The following is a 22,800-nucleotide window of genomic DNA, read 5'->3' on the forward strand; positions in this document are numbered from 1 at the left end:
ACCCTTTTTTCTTCTGAAATGACTTCAACTTGTAACATGAAACTACATTCATTTATCCCAAGTAGCTCTACATTCATAACAATATACGTCTATTTATAATTAAATTCTAATGTTTTACTGCCATTTGTATTGCATTTTGAAAGGTGTCTAACTACTGTCTGCACCATTATAAGTTCTAAATCATTCAGGGCATGTGTAGCTTACAATATGCTATGAAATTACATTATCCACAACACACGCCACAACAAGCTGCTCATGTGAGTGCCTCATGAAACATTACATTATTATTATTATGATTACTTGTTTTACTTAAACTAATCTAAATAGATCCATACTTTTACATTTTAGTTACTTTTAAAATTATACAAAAGAACAGGCATGAAATAATGTTTTTATTCTAATGATAGTAATGCACTTAATTTTTATTTAATTAAATAATGCATCAAACAATACAGGTAATAACATGCAAAAAACAGACAAGTTCCCTCAATCTTTCAGAATGTTTCTGGCTTTTTAACTTTGTGATAAAAGTCATTACAAATTCACTCAAGTTAGTTGTTAAATTTCTCATAAGAACAATGTTTGTATTCCGAGTAAAATTAATACTTAATAATTCAGAACATAACATTATACAATACATCACTTGATAGATTAAAACCTTGATTTTCCATTAGTTATGGGTAATACATAATTAAAGATAAGAGAGAACTATTAATAGATTATGAAAGAGAGGATGTGTCACATAGGTGTAACAGGTAGAATCTCATTTTCTACTCTATAGCTCAGTAACCAAACAAAATTAGACTGTGATAAATGTGGTTTTTCTAAGCAATGACAATCTGACAGAGAGTAATTTAGATTTAATTTCTTACGTTATCGAGAAGTGGTGGATAAAATAAGGATGATGACATGCTAAGAAAAAATGTGTTATGTGTGTCACATTAGAGGAAATTCAGGAATTTTATAAATACTGCCTTGTAGAATTAAGCACTTAAATCTTATATATTATTATTAAAATATGGATTATTAGCTAACATTTTATACTGTTCTAATTGGTATAACATTAACAAAATTTAAGGCACAAACAGTAAAGTATACTCATGACAAGAGGGTTAGAAGGAGGAGAGGCAGTAATGTGTTTACCTGTAAAGCTAACAATTGATGTGCAGGCGACAGTAAAATAAACAAGGAGGAGGAATACTATGTTCTAAAACCATAGCAGAAGGTTCTCAGCTGGAGTAGACCTGTCAAAACTTATAACTGAACTGGGGCTTTAGTCCACAGATCTACATCTGAAAATGAAAGTGTTTCATGGAATGGGCCAAAACAGTGGACATTCAGGAAGGAAAGAAATAGAGCCAAGTTGTCTTAAGTATGGGGTTCAACAACTTAAGGACAGTACCATGATTAACTAAAGAAAATATGGATGTCTCCCATCATATTTGAACCCATGAGTTATTCATTAATATTAGGTTTCCCATCTCCAGTATCTCTAATAGTATGCAAAGACATGCACACAGAAGTATAAAAGGTACTTGATGAAGAACCATCAGTCACCCTACATCATCCTCTGTGCATTCCAAAGAGCACAATCTTCTCAGGATGCACCAACACAGATGGTGGAATTGTGTCTAAGAAAAAATACAGAATCTCCTGAGAAAAGAAGAGACAATTTAATAATATTTGAAGTACTAACCTGTATACAAATAGAATCTCCTAAGACAGGAGAAACCTTTTTTTTTTAAGTGTTCAAATAAATGATTTCTTTATCACAGATATTTATATAATTGTTAATGCAAACAGAAATTCTTCAATTACCATATATATCACAGATGTGAGTTCAAGTGGTAATCAAGCAAATGGCAGAGAATAATCCACCAAGTATGGATACTACTTGGCATGTAGAATAACCAGAGATGGCAAACAGAGTCCTGAAGCTGATGAGACAGCAATGATATAACATAATTTCAGAAGTGTATCTGATTCCATCCACAGTGCTGGTCTGTAAGATGTTCTGTAATGGGTGTCAAGGTTGTGTAGCCAAAGACAATGCCAGATGGAGAATTTCAAGAGATGTAACTCAAAATTCACATCTAAGATGTTCAGGCACATATTGATAAAAGTGGCACATCACCTGCACAAGCAAATTTGTTAATGTGGATGGAGAAGAATTCATAATATAGTAAAAATAACCTTTTCTGAGGCCCCTGAAAGATATATTTATACAAAACAACAACATATAGCTCTAACAGAACACAGAAAACATTCTTCAGACTGAGAATAGGTGTGTCAGAAAGTTAATACTGTTAGTAAAAAACAGTATTAATCTTCTCTCAGAGCTGAAGTCTTTTGCTGAAGGCTCTATTAAGATGTAAGAGTGTATTCTTTTTTGAAAAATGAGTAGGAAATGCATTAAGAGCATCCCAGATCTTCTCTCTAAAAAACAAAAACAAGTAACAAAATAAATTATATCTTCAGGAAAGGATGGTAGAGAGACAAAGGAAAATGAATTTCTAAAGTACCAGGGAAGAATGATGGTAAGAATGTGATTTAATATTCAAGCTACCCCAGAAAAGAATCCAGACAATGATAAAATACCACATAACAACCTTCCATGAAACTGTAGATAGTGAATTTTATCATGTGAGATGGATGTTTCAAGACACTAAAAAAGATGTCTTCAAAAGAGTTAACAGAATTGGATTGTCTTGAGATAGCTAGGGAAAAACATGGTTGAGACAGCCAGTGTGAAGCAATAAGAGCTCAACTGATGTTAGTCAATATTCATGGAAGAAGATGAAGAGAAGATTAAGTAAAGAAGGAAAGAATCTTTAGATTTGATCAACGTATATACAACAGAGAAGGAGGTCTGGAACAAATGAACAGAAGAAGGTGAATGTCCACAATTGTAAAGGCATCGATCAGAGAATAGACAAGTATAGCCACTAACAAAGTGAAGAGTCCACTCTGTGGGAAGAGACCCATGATCATGAAGAAGACAGAGAATCTACATGAATATTCAGAACATTTCATGTTCGAGGGCTGTTCAAAAAATACGCGGACTGACGTCATAAAACAAAATGTATATTATTTAGAAGTTACAGGTCTGTGACCCCTTCAAAGTACTGTCCTCCCCAACACACACACTTATCCCAACGGTGTTTCCACTTGTTGAAACAGTCCTATACGCTTCTTTTGTAATGTCCTCCAGCTCCTTTGTCACATTTGCCTTAATCTCGGGAATCATCTCAAATCTTCTTCCTTTCAAGGGTCATTTGAGTTTGGGGAACAAGAAAAAATTGCAAGAAGCAAGGTCAGGTGAGTAGGGAGGTGGGGAAGAACAGTGATCGAGAGTTTGGCCAAAAACTCACGAGTTCTGAGGCACAAATTTCGCAGCAATGCGGTGCATCTTCAATTTTTCGATCAAAATCTCGTAACAAGATCCAACTGATATCCCACACTCTTCAGCAAGCTCCCTAACAGTCAGACGTTGATTTGCCCACACCAGGGTGTTGATTTTGTCGACGTGTGGGTCGTCAGTTGACGTGGAAGGACGTCCAGGACGCTCACCATCTTCAATGGACTGTCGACCATCCTTAAAATGTTCATGCCACTTGAAACATGCCGTACGCTTCATAGCAACATCACCGTAAGCCGTGTTAAGCATAGCAAAAGTTTCAGTCGCAGATTTTCCAAGTTGAACACAAAATTTCACAGCAAGTCGTTGCTCCTTCAGGTCATTCATTCTGAAATCCGCCAAACGAAAAAAATCGCACTTCACTTAAAACCGCGTAGCTAATACACAAATGAAGATATCTGCAATTGGGAAATGGCGTTGTAATCAGCTGATCTGTGCGAACCTAGCGACGCCAAGCAGATTCCCTTGGAACCAACTGGAGCCGCGCAATTCAAACAGTCCGCGTATTTTTTGAACAGACCTCGTATGACAGATGTAGTGATAGATATAATATGACTGAAGCCAAAGGTGAAGAGAGATCGCAGGAAACCAAATGCAGTGATATCAAATTCCAACCTACTTACAGACATACACCACCACTGTAGAAATGCCTTTGTGAATAAAAACGTATTAGAGGTCTAGCACAGGTATGGACTCTTGACAAACACACTAAAGAGCCCAGGTATCCAAAAACTGTTAATATATTTACATACATGTTCCCAACAGTGTTAATATATTTCTTAAAAGCTATTAGAACATGAATAAAATACAAATATATTCTAATCATATATTACTAAGACTTTTTTTTTTTTTTTACTATTTGGCAAAATACTTGTGAAATTAGTCATTAAGAAAGACATTTACAATGATTACCTATTGATTGAAATAAAAGTTTATAAGTTTTTACTTTCAAAAGCAATTTTAATTTTTTAATAAACTACTAATAACTTTTAAGAACCAAATTATAGCCTAGTACCTTTACAAAAAACAACAACAAAAACAGTATCAGTTTGTAGAAAGAAATATACTTACTGAATGACTGCACATCTTTCAAAGATCTCTGTAAAAATGAACATATAATCATTTGTGTATGTGTATAATATAGCAAATCAATGTCTTATTTAATGAGAAATGTATTGCTTTTGACAATTACACAATAAAACACAGAAAACTTGTTTTATACTCTAGAGCCCACATAAATTAGATTTAACGTAATTCTATTTTCATGGATAATGGGCCTTTGAAAATTCAACACAAATTTAATATTTTATAACTTTTCTTTAGTTTAATATTTTCTAAATAAACATTTAATCAGAATTTGTTGCAGAGAAGAGATACTGACAAAATATTTTCTTGGGTAAAGAAAATGAAAAAAAAAACACTGGTGGTAGAAAAGTAGAGGAAAATTTGTTATATTAAAGTGGTCCTTAACAAAAACGAAAAAAAAATTAAATTAACAAATCACATGACACCCACAGCCAATATAAAGTCATGATACAATACAGTGAACCAGAACTGCATTGTGGCATTGTTCAGTACTTCATAGGAAGTATGATGCCACTGAAAACTCATTACTTTTGGAAAGGACATGTCACAGTTTTTCTCGTGTTCAGACTGGAGATTTAGAATTTCCAAAACGGGAATATCCATTGCACATAATGGCACTAAAAAGCAAACAAACATGGATCAACTTAATCAGTGATGTCGAGAAACCCACTTGTTGAGAAATTTATATACAAAAAATCGTCAGGTAACCTGACGATGAAAGAAGAAGGTCGAAACGTTGTTCGCTCTTCTATGTAAAATATTTTCTCAACCCAAAACAAGCCGTTTTTGCATATAAATGGATCAACTTAGATCAATATGAACATGCAGAAAAAGACCTGCAACAAGTTTTCAACCAAGAAGTGGAAAACAAAGTGTGGCATCTTGTATCAGGCGAGACTACAAACACAAAGGTTAATACCAAAAGCCATCAAAAGCAATGGTACATAATCTGCCTGGAAAAAAATCACACATGTTGTACTTATACAACTTGCTTCCATTGCTGCATACCTCAAATGCCCCAGAAAAAATAAAGGATTTTCTGCTGTTCCACATGAAGAAATACCAGTCAGTGGTTGGTTGGTTTGGCATTTTATGGTACAAAGCAACTAGATTTGCCCCAAATATCTGGTAAAAATTTAAATTATTAAAATTCGTAAAGAAGAATGAAGGTAAAACAAAACAAAGTGTAAGTTTTCAATTAAAAACAAACAACACTAAATCCAATTTTTATATCTAGTTTACAACAGTAAGAGAGAAAGTAAACTAATAAAAGCTGTAAATGACTTTCTGAAGCATAATTTTAATTATCACCAGGATGACTAATGGGTAAATTCAAACATCAGCATTAGACACCTGAAGTTAGCTTTTCCACGTCCTGGTTTCAAGTTATTTCATGTTACAGCCATTTTCTAAATTTGTATCAAACTAGTTCTACTTTAATTCTTAAAAAGGAATCACATTAAAACAAGGTCTAACCTATAAATTAAAAACTTAAATAGCATTAAAAAGATTAATGGCCTTTAAAAACCTAAAACATTTGTAAGGTGGACAATGTCCTTCACCAATGACACTGTCTACCATTGGGGATAAACCTTGGAACAAAACATGTATAAAATTCTGCCGTCATTGATAATAGTAATGATGGCCAGACAGTAAAAATGTGGCTTATTGTGACATGAGTGTTACACAGACAACACATTGGTGCATCAGTCCCAAATACAAAAAAGAATGAGTTAAAAAACTCATTGCATAGTCTAGTTAGGACAACTTCCTCTTTTTGATCCTTACAGAAGCAAGACAGCAAAAGTCCAATAGAGAGTTTTATGTGAAAAAGTTTGTTTTCATGTTCCTCACTCCAAGTTAACTGCCAACTGGCAAGGTGCCTAGCCTTGAATCCAGGACAAATGGAACATGCACAGCAGTGTTAGTGCCAAAACAGACAGATTCAGCTGTGGTGTCAGTGAGCCTATTCCCGCAAATATCAATGTGGCCTGATATCCAGAAAAACTGGATAGAAGTAGATGTTAAAGAGAAATGGGCATGTTGGTTTTGAATATTTGTGTGAATAGGGTGAGAAATAACATAAAGCAATTCCAGGGCCAGTAGAGAACTAAGTGAGTCAGTATAAATAGTGCAATTTGAATACTGCTTGGCTGCTACATGATCCAGAGAAAGAGAAATGGTGTACAGTTCAGCAGTGAACAAAGAAACTGTAGAGAAAATTCTGCATGCAACCACCAAACCACAACAAACCATGGCAGAGCCCACAGAGTCACCTGATTTCTAACAATCCATATAAATAGGAATGGAAAGATCGTTCGAAAGATATACAGCAAATGACAGTACTTCCAATTGGGAGTATCTGCTTTTCTCAGGTGACTTAAAGAAAGGTCATATTTGATGATTGTAATAAGCCATGGTGAGATGGGCTGACCAGTGGATACAGCAATGTTATCTAAAGACCGACCCAATTCATCCAGCTGTGCCTGGATACAAAGGCCAAAAGGAAAAATGGCAGATTGTTTGTTCCTAAAAATTATGGCCTACTGAGGAAGGAAAATGCAATCCCATGTGGGATGCTGTGGTAAGGATTGAAGTTTCAAAGCATACAGTAAAGACAGTTGCAAATGGCAGAGGTGTAGAGAAGAAAGAAGTTCATGAGACTCTGTGTACAAGCCCTGGACTGGGGAAGTGCAGAAAGCCACAGCACAGAGCTGAAGTCCTGAATGATGAATAGGGTCCAGCATCTTCAAAGCCGAGGTCCTGGCAGAGTCATAGACAGTGACCCATACCAGTCAAATCAACAGACAAAGCACTGTAGATATCTTGTGTGACTGAACTGTTGAAAATAGTACTGGAAAATCCTCTTCTTGTACACTAGAACAATAACACACGATATGCTTTGGACCTGACAATCTCATGACAGTTTTTTGTCATAGAAAACTCTCTGTAATGCTAATTTAAAGATGTATGGTCTTTAAAACATGACTGAACATAGTAACATGAAGTGTAACAACAAGCTGATTATCCAAAATTATTTAAACATAACATCTTTAACTCTCTGTATATTATGCAGAATTATTGGTACTGTATACAAAAGTATTTATACTACAACTATCAATCTTGAAACTGTTTATTGCTCATGTCTCCTTAGTAATGACCATCAAACTAGATAAATTATAAAATCTTTGAATCTGTAATATCAAAATATCAGTTAAAGACTGAAGTTGAAAGAGAGGGGTAAACTAAAAATATTGTAATGTAAATTAATTGTACTCATCTATCCTTAATTTACTCATGGTATTTTTGCTGTGATATACATTTTTGTTATAAATGTGAACACTGTTAAATAATGCAGTGACAAAAAATAAACAAAAGTTCATTTCCTTCATATGACCAACTTTAGCAATACAATAAAGCTAATAATGTTCAAAACATACGGCCATTAGAAACTGCTAACCAGTTACTCACAACATCTACAGAATTTCCAAAGTTTACTAAAACATGTATAATGAGTGGATTTCTAAGAAGCTTTAGTAAAAAAAGAAGACCATGACAGAAATTTTAATTTAGTGGAAGAAGATCACCAAAATATAATGTTATTCAGCAACCTAAAAGTAAAAAAAAAAACTTGGTACATCATGAAACAAAGCAATTGTACTACAAAACAAAGGAGATGAGTTGGGAGTCAGATAGAGAAAGAAATGTAACTTATTTTGACTCACTGATTAAACTTTATTATGGTTCATAAAATAAAAGAATTAAAACAAAATTGTGACTTTAAAGTACAAAAAATATCCATTAAAAAGGTGCCAGAGAAAATTCAAAACCTGATCAGTCAAATACAAGTAAGCGTTTAGTAGAAAAGGAAATCTTGCCAACTTATTGTGGCAATTCCCAAACAAAATATTAACTTTTAAAACTACAAGCCATATTTCATGAACACTTATTGTACCTCAAGCTGATTTAGTGTTTCCTGTGTTACTGTCTGCAGAAGCTAAAATTAATCACTAATGAGGGGAAGTTCCTCATTGAACACTCATTAGCAATTACAATCCATGATTTGATAACAGTAATACTAGTAAATATGTGGATACACTTTCACATCTGATTGTTAATTTAACAATGAACAAATTCACAATATTCAATTTAATATCTCTGTATTTTACTTTTGCAGTGAACATTAATATAATTTAAAAATAAACTTGGTTAATCAGGAGAGATGAGATTCAGGCTTGCCCAATTTTTAGCTTGGCAAAGGCAAATTATTTCTTTTTCAGTTATTAATTAAAATTTTACAAACCATATGAACTGTTCCCATTTATTGTACTCAAAAATGCTCAACACAAGAGAGATTTGTGTCAATCTTTATTGCAAATATTTATAACAACTTCTGATGAGAATAAGGTCAGGACTTTAAAAACTGAGCTACAGTTGGCAATTCCAAACTACTGGACATAATTATTCCACAGCCATCTCAACAAACATTATGGTTACAGTACATTGTTAATATTTAATTCAATCAGTTAACACCCAACTGGAAATTGCTGGTGTTTTAAAGTACTTTTATTATTAAGCTGTACAAAGTATTAACCTTGAAAATGTCATAGCATATTTATAGGATTTGTTTTCCTTCATGTTCATGTAGAACTTGAAAATAATCACAGTACTCAATACTATATTGTTACAACCAGTTGCCAAAATTAATTTTAGTGTATCTTTCTGTTTGCTGTAAATAAAAAGAAGGCAAATGTAATTTAAAGCAACCTTTGTTTTTGATGTGAAGTTACTTAAGAGAAAAATCACAATGGCCATGGAGTAGTTAGTTATGAAAAAAATATTCTACATGAAGGGAAATTTCAAACACAATGCCAGGCATTAATTCTTTTTATTATTCATTGTATTTTATATCTTGAACTAATTTCCATAAAACTAAATGTAATTTAAAAAATAAAATCAGTTGTCATCATTATTTTTTCATCAACATTTTAAAATAACATACAAACATTATAGTGTCAAAATTTATGATGGACTATTCCTGCCTAATTTTGTGAGAGCAATGACTCTTGAGCAGCTGAAAACCTAAAACAAGAAAGTTCACTTCTTCAGCAAAGCTTCTCCTGAAGCCTTAACAAATTAATAGAGAATAGAGTAAAAACCAAAAAAATCTCAATTCTATGGAATTAACCTTACCATGACGAGTCAGAGATCAAAGGTCATGTCACCGTGTCTGTTGACTTGCATTCAAAAGTTTCTTAAACTACTATTTTATGGATTTATCTCCTTAAATTTGGTATTAAACTGTAAATCATAATTCAATTTTCATGCTATACATTATTTAATTTCTTAAAAGTAAATAGTAAACAAACACACATAAACATTAATTTTTGTGTATCACTTGGTATACCGAATGCAGCACTGGTTCAAATTAGATGTTTGTGATGTCAAAATACAAAGTCTCTAGTTTCATACAAATTAGGATAAAAAAGTACCAATACTGACCAGCTTCAATATATAAAATAAAATAATCTCCTATCTTTTCTGTTTTCCAAAATATTGCTCATATACTGAATCAAACACAGTGACTCTCTATCACCTGTTTCCAGTTTTGGAAACAACCACTTATATATGCACTAGAAAGAAAAAGGCATAACCTGTATTCATTTCTTAATTCTAAATGGTGGGCACGAGATCAGTGAAATCAACTGAACCCATTCATCAGTGAGAATAACACAAAACAGGTTTTTATTAAGAAACATTTGATAAAACTGTCTGGATGTTACAAGAATTTCATATATGAAATTTGAAACATTTCTTATGCAGAAAATTATTTTTAATCTTATAATAAAAATTACTTTGTATGTTGGATAACCAGCATTTGAAAAAAAGGCAAGAGAAAAACATTGTTTAATAAACTTTAAGACCTTAACATTAAACCTAAAAATCTGTTGTTTTGCACAGGAAAGCACTGTAATGTTTATTGATAATCTGAAAAAGTTTGAGAATATGAGCTTACTGACTTTAAAATAACAGAATGAAACTATAATTAGCACAAAATGGTTACGAGGTTGGTCCAGGGACCAAGCTCTTGCTGAAGGGGTTAAACATGTTTAATTTTGCAGTGAAACTATTTATAATTCTTAGGACTAAAATCTAACAAAATTAATTAAGCATAAAAAGCCCTCTATCACCCACTCTAGCTAATGTATTCACAAATTCTTTTGGAACAAAAGAAATACAGTCTTATTCCCTCCCCAGTGCACTTGGTGGAGATACAATGATTAGATATTATACAGTTTCAATAACTAAGATGAATAAAAGTATTACTTTAAACACATTAACTTCATCTTAACATGAGACTTACAGCTGAAAGGTGAAAACCAGTAACCACAAACTTCCCAAATTCAAATAACACACACGGCACAACACCTTTACACAACTGGCTGTTTATTTATATTCACCACGAGTAGATAAACTTGGTTTTTTGCAGTCTCAGCTCTTAGACTTAATGCTGAATCACAAGGGAGGGTTATATCAATAATAAGTCAAACTAAGATCAACTGAAATATATAAACACTAAGAAAAATAAACAACGTCACTTCCAACCTCTACCCATCCAGATGAAGAGAAGAAATAAATTATGTTTTAAGTTATTTTTAAAGGTTTAAATAGTTTCCACAAAATTTCATTGATAAGTCACTAAAATGTAAAAATAAAACACATCAACATGTTTAATACGATAATAGAGCAAGTGAAATAACCAAGTCACAGGAATTCTCTCATGTATAAAACATAAGACAACTATTTACAATAATATGGAATAAGCTTACAAAACACAATGAAACATTGAAATAAATTCATTAAACAAAAACATGCAACAAAAGTAAATGGATTACTATACAAGCCTTACAATGATGTAGACTATAAAGTTGAATGTATCTACTAACTGAACTAGGAACATTAGTAGTAGAAATCTAAATACAAGATTTAATAAACACTTAAAAGCACCATCACATGTAAATAAGTGCATAAAAAAGTTAACCAAAAAATAAATTATGAAAACACAGGGATATATAAGGCAATGACTAAGATGAAACATAGAAAATTATAGGAATGTTATTAATAACAACACACAAAACAAAAAATATACACAAAGGCTATCTCTTTTCACAATTACTGAACACACAGCTTTTGTTAAACAGTTTAAAAGCCAACACAGATTCTGTTTTCTCTCTCTCTCTTTTATATCTGAAGAAGTAACATGTCTTGACATAGGATTTCTTTTCAGCCTAATAGAAGCTGAACCTTTTCTAGAAACTTAGAGAGGTTCACTAGTAAAATAACTACTAACACAAAAGGATTTTTAAGCAGTTTCTCCCTCTCTCTCTTGTTGCACCAGATGCAAAGTAACATGACAGATATATAGAACTGTAGGTAAAAGAAGTATGATAAAAAGAATCAGACAATTCAATAGATATATATAAAATGTAAAGCTGGAAGGGAAACAATAAAAAGTGCTCACTGATTTGCCACTATCTAAAACTTCATTCATTAGAGGAGTAGCATATTAAGAAGGTTACACTAGACTTGACATTTTTTACTGTTACTACCTTGGGTATAAAAAATGCACATTCTGTTGCTGTATTAACAAATGATGAAAATTCCAAACTGAGTTGTTAAAATGTCATAGAAACTTTTAAATTTTTTTTTTTTTTTAAATACAAGTAGTGTAAACTGAATAGTAGTTTAATTTGTTTGGTTTACTTCAAATATTCATGCAAAGTTGTTCTCGCTGTTTCTACTTTTGAACTGATGGATTGAGAGGAAGGTAGCTAATCAACACTATCCACCAACAGCTCTTGGGCTACTCTTTGTCAATGAATAGTTGGATTGACCATCACATTATAATGCCATAGAGACTGAAAAGGAGAACATGTTCAGAAATATGTTTTGATTCTAAAGCCAACAGCTTATGAGTCAAGTGCCTCTAGTATTGTGAAAGATTGCAACTGACTGATCTAAAGACCAAACAAAAATAATACACATTTATCAAGAAGTGAGAATGACACTTTAGAACACTAAATGTCTGCATTATTTTGGTAACTTTAAAGCAGATAAACACTTCTTATCCACTGATGGTAAAACCACTTGCTGAGTGAGGAAGAGAAAGAAATTTGTTGAAAATGAAAGCTGCCTAAAGAAACATATTTATGTGTAAAAAAACAGAATGAGTTTTCTACAGATCAGATCTAAAGTATGCTGTACTTTTAAATATTTACAAACTAACATATCAGAATTATAACACATGATGAAATACAGAAGTGTAATCACAGTAGGTAGGTATTAGTTTGTTTCACATGAAATGGCCAATTGTATAGGTAAAAATAAAAATACCATATTTTTTAACAAATAACATTTGCAGCAGTGGTTTCTCCCAATAGGGCACTGATGAAAATACCCCATCTCTATAAAACTCCATTGTTTAGGAGACTTTAACTCTTCAAAGACTTCAACAATAGTCTCCTGACTCCTAAATGTTTTGTTCTGGAAAAACAGCTCCAAATGCTGGAAAAGGTAATAAATAGTTGGAGATAGGTCAGGTGTATATGGTGGATGCTCCAAAATTTCATATTTCAATTCTCTCAATCATGAAACGGTGATATGTGAGGTGCAGAGTCTGGCATTACCTTGCAACAGAACTGGTTCATGCCTGTTAACCAATGACGTCTGTTTAGTGGTTAATTGTCAATGCATTTTATCAATTTGTTGGTAGTAAGATTGTGCTATAATTGTTTCACCTGGTTGCAGAGGGGAGTAATGGATAATTCATTCTCCATATCATCATAATCTTTTTTGGGTATAAAGGCAGTTTCGGCACATGTGTTGGAGATTCACTTGCATCTACCCATTGTCCTGATCTCTTCCAATTGTCGTATATGATCCACTTTTCATTACATGTTATGATTTGCTTCATGAATGACTCTCTCTTGTTCCTAACCAGTTTCTGCCCTTCAGTCCAATTTTTTAACCTTTACAATTGCAGCCAAGTGATGAGAAACATTTGCACTTAAAACTTATAAGTCTGCTGCAAGTGCCAGAACTGTTGTTTGTGGGTTAGCTTTTACAATAGCTCTTAATCCTTCTTCATTCACAACAGATTGAGGCCTTCAGGGTTCATTATCAAGGTTCATATTACCAGAATGAAATTTATAGAACCAATCCCTAATAGTCTTTTGAGAAGTAGTCCCTTGTCCAAACTCCAAACTGATGCTTTTAGCAGCCTTGACTGCATTTTTTCCCTATCTGAGCTCATACAAAAAAGTAGTCTCAATTCTTTTGAAAATAATCTTGTATGTGGTTCCAAAGAAACATAAAAACAATTAGAATGCAACTTAACATGATTGACAAATGAAAAGCAGAGCACACTCTCATCAATAATGAACAGCATACAATCAAGTAACTGATTCCAACTTCAGCTAATCACAATTACTCTTCAACTAAGTGAAAATCAGACATCTCATATGAAACAACTTAATATTAAAAGCAGTTAACTGTCACTCCACAGGCAATCAGACAGATCCCAAAACTCAACTAGTTCATTACTTTTGTGAATGTTTCAACACATTTCATCAATATTATAAAATGTTTACTGAAAGTAAAATTCATGAGATTTAAAAATTTTATTTTACAGTAACAATTACACAGCTTCTGAGCTATATGTTTGACTGAAAATAATTTCACATATATTTTCTGATTTTTTTTCTACTATAAAAGGCTTATACATTTATAAGTTTATAAAAGATAACTTAAAGTTACTTTTCCACTGTAGAAAGTGAATTTCCCATAGATACTTACCTCTTCTCACATGAAAGCTTTTCATGATTATTAGTGCCCTTTATATGTTCAAACTTTTCCTTGTCACAAGCTTTAAATGTATGGGTAAATGGAAGTATCGATGTGGTTAACTGCACTGTAGCATGCAAATAGTCATGTAACAACCCTTCATCAACAGAAGCATTACACACTCTCTCCTCATGCAGCTAGATCTCTCTGAATTATATAGGGATTTTAATCCAGTCTCCAGAAGGATGAGGTCCTCAAGCTATTGGAAGATCAACTCAATACTCAAACCACTGACACCAGGAAAGACACATCCAGTATCTGAAAGGAAGAGATCCTCAACCAGAAGAAAGACCAAGTCCATCTTCAAACCACTGGGACCAGGAATGACATTTACAGTCCCAAGATGGATAAGGTCCTCAATCAGTCAAATTTAGACACACCCCTAGAGAAAATTGATGATAGCACAACTGTTGGTATGAGATAAACAGATTGAGTGCACTTGGAATATGGAAAGTTTGCAGATGAATCTAGTGGCTGTGTGCTCAATACAGAGAAGTCCAAAGTTAGAAAACACAGGAACCGAAAACAAGTGTCCCCAGTCAGGTGATGTAGGAGACCACAGTTGAATTTTCAGAATGGGTCATGACTGATTTAGCCTGGAGAAGAGGAAGGAAATTATCCAAAGCCCAACAAACTACCAACAGTTCTAGAAGCTTGACATGAAACTTGGACATGATCTTAAACTACTGACCAGATGTTTCCAGAGCATCCAAGTATTCGCCCCCAACCTGACAGTAAAAGGTGTAAATCTGGTCTGGGAAGTGGAAAAGGAACTCCAGCCATGGAAGTGTCTGTGTTTAGCCAACAGGCAAAGTCTGTTTGTAGGAAGAAAGGAAGGGAAATAGAAGAATCCAAGAGATCTCTGGAGAGGTCTCACTGATCATGTGCAACCCAATGAAGAGATGTCCAAGAATGCCCAAGTCCTTAAAAACTATGGAACCTTTCACACAGGTAAAGTAGGAAAGGACTGTGTCATTTAATATGCTATCTCCATGGGCTAAATAAGAGCTGAAGATGGTTACTCACAACTGAGGTGGGAGTTGAAAAATACCCCAAGATGAACCAAATATTAATTTAGAGTCAGGTACAGACTTCTCAACCTTAACCACACTGCACAACAGAGTGTATGCTTCTTGAACACTGTTAGGTGTTCCTTGTAGATGTTTCGCTGCTGATCATGAAAATCACATCCAAATTTGCCCATCATCTACAGTTTCATCAAAATCTTCAGTTTCACCAGGACATTGCTTCAATGGAAAAACGATATCAGGGCAACTGGAATCCATCAATGGTTGCTGAATACTGTTGGACACTGCAACGTGATGCACCGGACATTCAATACAAATGAAAATCAGGAGCAAAACACTTTTAATTATGTTGAACTTAATAGCGTATTAGAAACATAAATTCAATTAAATATGTTATTGCCGGTAAACAGTTAACTGTCTATTTCTTAGAGTTCCTACGTGATGAAGCAAAACCAAAACTATATTTGTGCATACCCACCAGGTACCTGTCACAATCAGCAAAAACTTTTCAAACACATTGTTGTGCAGTGCCATGAAACCAATATGTGCAACTTTTCAGAAAAGAAACCAAAAAGTTATAGTAAATAAAACAGTCTTAATAAATAATGTTATATAAACTCAAAGTTTTCTAAAAATTGAAACTATGACACGAATACCTGCTCAATAAATGACTTTTTTTAAAACACGTATAACTTGCAGTATTTAAAATCTTTATAATGAATGTTTATCTCAACTTAATCAAGAATGGATTACCAGTTTCTGTCCAGTTGGAGAGAAGTAATAAATATCAGCCATTCTACCCTTCTTGTTTTGAAGTTTGCCTTCTACAACTGCTCGAAAAACTATTTCTCTTTTCCATCCTGATAAAAACAATATACAAAGAACTAAAAATCCTTAGAATAAGTGAATTAAAAACAGAATAAAAACCTATTTAAAATAAAAAGGAACTTGTTACTTTCAGTTTGACTGTGTGTTATATCATAACAGTAAAACAAATATCCAGATATTTAAATCAGTATATTTTCTAAAGAATATTCTAGCTTGAATTTGGTATTTGAATGCTTCATATTTTCTGTCATATTTTCAAGCATTTTCCTTGTGTTGTAAAAAGCTCCAATGACACTTTCATTATTGAACACAAAATAAAAGCAAATCAAATCAATTATAAACCTCTGAATACATATTGTCATGTCTATTAATCATCTTGATATTAAATTGTATTTTAAAAACCAAAATCAATCATTCTGAATGTTATAGTCATGATACACTGTACAAAGAGTGAAGTAGATCACTTCCTCTCAGATTCGTTATGATCAACCAAACATAGTGAGTGTCTGAAGCATAATAAACTCTAAGAGAATATAATATAATGAAAAATACTTTAGATAAAAATAGTTCACTTTACATGAGTGATACAAATATTTGCATAACAGAATAAATACTAAGACTTTTCATTACATCTCAAACATGTGAGTGAAGAAACTAACAAAAACAAATTTAAATGTGGGACCTACTGGTGGTAAATGTTTTGAACAGCACCAAAAATGAATAAAATTGCCAACAAGACAGAAATTATTAATTAAACATACCAATTAGTAAACATTACAAAGTTTTTGAATGCAAAATATTAGTTTTTATTAATTTTTTAAATATTTCTGAAATATATTTTTATCATGCTTTTTCTTTTCTTTCAGAATGTTGCCAATCCAACATTCAAAGTAATTTAAATTTAAGATTAAAAACACTTTTGTGCATCAGAACCTTCTCAAATATCTCAAAATATTTATATTCTCCAGATAATTATTTTTTATGAAAGCTTTATATTTTTAGCTCCTATTCTCACTACTGTATTTCTCCAAATACTGTATTACTCCAAATTATAACATGAAAACACAAATGTTTAGTCTAAATAGCTTAAATCTCGTAACATTATATATACAAGTTTTGTTTTTTTATTACATTTACCCTTCAGAAGCAAGACAGAAGACAGGAGTAAGCATCCATAAGATTCAGCAAAAGTAACAATATCACAGCAAATAGAAAAAAGGTTCTGATGTCAGATTCTAGCTTGTGAATATCAGTAATTTGAGTTTCTAATTCATAAGAAACTACAGACTTTCTACTTTAGCATCACAAACATCTAATTTGAACCAATACTGCATTCAACAATGAAAATAAAAATTGCTCTTTTCAAAGAGTTTTATTTAAATTATTATATAAAGTCTTGAATACAACTTAGTTTAAAGCTGTCATACTAGAACTCACCATACTGAAAAGGTATTTTATATGATACATTTTCAAGATTTTCAAGCTTTGGAAATTCATCATTTTCTTCCATTCTTGGTGTTGCTGGAAAAAACATTAAAAGAGATTTTTTTTATTTTCTTTTACTAGCCACAGTTCTAGTGCATTAAAAGTTATCAAGTTCAAACACAAAAATCAATTTTATTATGATATATCACAACTTGGAGTTACTAAAAACATATTTACAGATAATTCTCTATAAAAATGCAAGATAAGTGTAATCACTGAAAACTCATTTACTGTACTTATTACTAATGTTTGATATTGAAGTAATTAAAATAATATTTTAAGTTAAAACAAACATTTAAGTTGATTTTCTGATACAAAATTATTAACTTAAGTAATTTATTTTTTCACTGAACAAGTCAGTGAAGGAAAAAAAAACTGGTCACACAAATAATAAGTAAAAAAATTAGAAATACTTCATCTATAAAATCCAACAGTTAATATACTGGTCTTTGATTGATACATACAGTTTGGTTTGGTTTGAATTTCGCACTAAGCTACACAAAGGCTATCTGAACTAGCAATCCCTAATTTTGCAGTGTAAGACTAAAGGGAAGTCACCTAGTCATCACCACCCACTGCCAACTCTTGGGCTACTCTTTCAACAACGTTATAGTGGAATTGAAAGGGCGAGCAGGTTTGGTGTGACAAGGATTTAAACCTGTGACCCTTGGATTACAAATCGAGTGCCTTAACCACCTGGGCATGATGGGCCCATCCTATTGGGAAGTACTATTTTAATTTTTTTCATTTAAAATATTGTGCATTTTGTGAAAAACAAGGTCCTTAACCTGCATGATGGCTTTTTGTCATACAGTTCTTTGGGACTGACACTATTCTTAAACATGTCTGTCAGATCATGTGAAGAAAAGTTAATTTATCTCAAAGTAAAATATTTTATTGAAAAGAAAAATAATACATGAAGGAAGCATGTCAAGATAAAAACTATACATGGGTTCATAATATTTTAGCTGCATTATACACATATTTTTCCTTTCATTGCACAATGAAACCTTGTCATTTTTCTTTTCTTAGGTGGAAAAAAGAGCACAAATTTTGACTCCCATGGCTATTGTGGATGTTCAATTTCATGTTTAACATTATCTTGGAACATTTCTTGAATGTTACTTGTTAGGGAACAGAGCAACATTGAGATATTTATGCAGGAACACAAGCAGGGTCCAAGAATGTTTTAGCAGATTCTCTCTGTGTCATTGATTAGATGGCTTCTTGTGACAAAATCGTTAAAATATTTTACATATGAATTTAAAATTCTTCATAACATGTTCTGCAAACAGTTCATTAACTTACTATAATATTGTTTTCCTAGGTTCTACCTACTTCCACAATTCTCTGTTTACAAGCAAAATAATAAGAAGCTTAAATAACTAAACACAATCAATACATGGTAAAAACAATACCATATACATTTGAAAAACTACTCATGGTATCATAGCATGACAGATGAAAATGTTACTTATGAATACCATCGACAATCAAGAATGGTTATGAATAAGAAATACTGAAGAAGGTACCACTGCCATTCTGATGATGCAGACATAATTTGTTCTTTGTAAAATTAACTGAATAGAAAATACAAATTGTAAAGGAAAAGGAATTTTATAACATCTTTCTCATTATAAGAGTAGAGTTTATATTCAGTAGAATACAGTAAATAGGAATTCTGGTATATGAACTGACAGAATCCTGTTACATAAACTTATCTTTGTAGTAAAAAACATTGTGGTGATATATATTTATCATCATCATTATTGTTATTTATGTGATTTGTTTTTTTCTAGATATCAGATTACCCATGTGGCAAAGAAAAATGTCACCAATATTCTATTGAGTATCTTGCCCACAGTTTTATTCCATCACCACAAGACAGTGGGATGCCAGTGTATTTAATATGTATAACTACACTCTCAAGTAAAAGCATGTGGCTAGGTAAGTTATGAAAGCACTTGGAGACAGAACACAAAAGTTGGTCAGTTGGTTGGCATTTTATGAGACAAAGCAACTGAGTTACCCATGCCAAACAACCAGTACAAAAGTTTAGAAATAAAATTATTAAAATTTGAAAAAAAGAAATCATGGAAAAAAAAACAACTTTAATTTTTGAATCAAAAACATAAACATTGTTAAACCCAATTTTTAAATCTAGTTTACAGTAGAAAAAGAGAAAGTAAACTAATACAAGTTTTAAAAGACTTTCTGTCACATAAATTTAATTAATATAATTTACCAGAATGACTAATGTTAATAGTCATAGTTAAAGTTAATAACATGAAACTGGCCTTTCCAGTCCTGGTTTTGTGATAGTTGACATCATGGCTATTTTCTACATTCACTAAGTTCACAGCAGTAAAAGAGAAAGTAAAGTAATACAAGTTTTAAAAGAGTTTCCATAGCATAATTTTAATTATAATAACTCACCAGGTTGACTAACGGTCAAGTTCAAACATTAGTGTTAGTCACCTGGAGTTGGCTTTACATCATGGTTTCGAGTTATTTGATGTCACAGCCAATTTCTATTTTACTTCAATAAAAAAGAATCATGAAAAAAACAACAGTCTAATTTATAAATTAAAAATATAAATAGCATTAAAAAAACAATGATCTTTAAAAAACTGAAAACGTTTGTAAGGTGGACAGTGTCACCATCACCAATAACACTAACATTAGGGATAAACCTTGAGACAAAACAAGTATAAAATGGTGCTGTTGTTGAGAGTCATAACAACAACAAGACAGTAAAATGTCTTATTGTGACCTGAGTGTCACACAGAAATACATTGGTACATCAGTCCCAGATAAAAGAAATTGATGAGTTAAAAACTGTGGCCAATGCATAGTGTAGTTAGGACAGCTCCCTCTTTCCAATCCTTACGGAAACAAGGCAGTCAAAGTCCAATAGAGAGTTTCACCTTGCTTACTCCAAGTCGACTGCCAACTGGCACAGAGCCGAGCCTTGAATACAGGACCATAGTCCATGTAGGGAACAGGCACAACAGTAATAGCGCCAGGGCAGACAGACTTAGTTGCAGTGTCAGCGAGCTTGTTCCCACAAATTCTAATATGGCCTGGTATCCAGAAAACTGGATAGAAGTAGACTTTAAAGAGAAATCAGCCAGTCAGTTTTGAATATTGGCAAGAACAGAATGAGAACTAACATAGTGATTCAAGACCCTACAGAGAACTAAGTGAGTCAATGTACCACAACAAACCACAGCAGTGCCAACAGAATCACCTGATTTCAAAGCATCCATACAAATGGAAATGGAGGGATGGTTCAAAAGATGTTCAACAAATAAAAAAAAAAAACAGTACTTCCAATCAGGAGTATGTACTTTTTCAAATGAATAACAAAGATCACAGTGGATACAGCAATATTATCTGAAAAGCATAGACCAATAAGGAACAAAAATACAACTCCAGGTGAGATGCCATGTTAGTTTATACAGTAAAGACAGTTGCAAATGGTGAAGGTGTAAAGGAAGTTCATGAGACTCTACGTACAAGCTCTGGACTGGCGAAGTGCAAAAAGCTCCAATGCAGAGCCGAAGCCCCTGATGACGAACAGGGTCCAGCATCTTCAAGGTCAAGATCTCAACAGAGCCATAGACCAGAAACCCATAGTCTAGATTCAATCAAATAAATGCATGTTATATCTTTAGCATAGAACATTGACCCTCTCCCCCAAGTAGATAAATAGCTAATTAGTTTCCACAGCTCCAGGAGAGGGCAAAGTTGTATTTTGTTGCTTTTCCCACATCTTACCTGGTTGAATCTAGTTTTAGTTGGATGACTTATTTGCCATAAAAATATGTAACAGCCTTGATGTTGTGAAGAGAGGTGATCTTTGCTTATCACTAACCACATTGCAATCAGATATTCCAAAAAAAACTTTCAAGTGTTTGTTCATCAGGCCCAAGGATCACACTGAATAAAATGTCAATGATTGACAGAATACTTTTACTTGCATGAGTAAACAATATGTTATAAACAAAATTTTTAAAAACAACCCAATATTGTAAAAATAATATTATAAATATATTATAAATCAACAGTGTGGAAATAAAGTAACTTTTTTCCTAAGTAACAGTATCTATGAAGGATGGAGCTACAGATATAAGTCAAACTCAAAAGAGACCACAAGCAAAAGAAGGTTGAGATACACTGCACTAGATCAACCTGCACTATCCTTGTAACATTTACTTACATCCAGAAAAATATCATTCTGTCCCTTTTACTTCCTGAACTCTCCCAATTGGATAAATTAAAATAATTAAATTTTAATAATAATCACAGCAATATTCTAAACATTCTGAAGGAAACAAAACCTCTTCATAATATGACTGCAGATTCAATTCAGACTGAAAGTAACACTGCACATTCATTGTAGTATGAAATCTAACTGAAGTTTAAAAATATACACACAACTTAAGTCAAACATTATTTATTAAGAAATTTACTACTGTAATATCATATACTAATAGCAAGTTAAAAAATAAATTACTGTACAAAATAATACCAGTGACAGAAAGGTCCAACTAAAGGAGTGCAGCCATACTCTAAAATCACTATAATGTGTACATAATAATATTGACTTTTATACCTATAGTGAATTCATACTTATAAATTTTTACAACATGATCTACGCTTTGTTTTAACCTCTGAGCCAAATTTTGATTTTATTTCCTATACAAGAACTTAACAGCACAAAACCTATCATTTATTTTTCACTCTTCAGACTGACAATGGTAGAAGTCAGGAACAAGTCACTTATAGCTATGTGATACTAAAGGATTAGACAACTGTAAATATACACACTATTGTTGAGCTTAGAGCTGGGAGACTTAATCTTTTAATAAATATAATTTATTACCTATGAGCAGCAGTTACTTCAATTAGTGTCATATAAAGAAATCATTTAATATGATAAAAATAATTGATTTATTGATTAGTTGCTCCAAATGCTGTTGTTTTCAATTATTACAACAATTAATTGAAATTATGATTAATTCAACTGTCACAAAATAATCAGCTGAT

At 32.6% G+C, this 22,800-nt stretch overlaps 1 protein-coding gene across 4 annotated transcripts in view; it reads right to left on the minus strand.

Annotated features, from left to right (window-relative positions):
• LOC143229643 (uncharacterized) overlaps window positions 1–22,800 on the minus strand; it is a 75,241-nt gene that overhangs the window by 1,930 nt on the left and 50,511 nt on the right. For 3 of the 4 annotated variants that reach the window (XM_076462251.1, XM_076462252.1, XM_076462253.1), the window contains exons 4-6: window positions 17,701–17,784; window positions 16,189–16,295; window positions 4,490–4,517 (exon numbers count right to left, since the gene is read on the minus strand). In XM_076462251.1, the coding sequence (XP_076318366.1) occupies window positions 4,490–4,517; window positions 16,189–16,295; window positions 17,701–17,784 (219 nt within the window). The remainder of the gene's footprint in view (window positions 1–4,489; window positions 4,518–16,188; window positions 16,296–17,700; window positions 17,785–22,800) is intronic. The other variant, XM_076462254.1, reaches the window with a different exon arrangement.

Source organism: Tachypleus tridentatus, chromosome 10 (assembly GCF_004210375.1).
Source record: "Tachypleus tridentatus isolate NWPU-2018 chromosome 10, ASM421037v1, whole genome shotgun sequence".
Classification (NCBI taxonomy): Eukaryota; Metazoa; Arthropoda; class Merostomata; order Xiphosura; family Limulidae; genus Tachypleus; species Tachypleus tridentatus.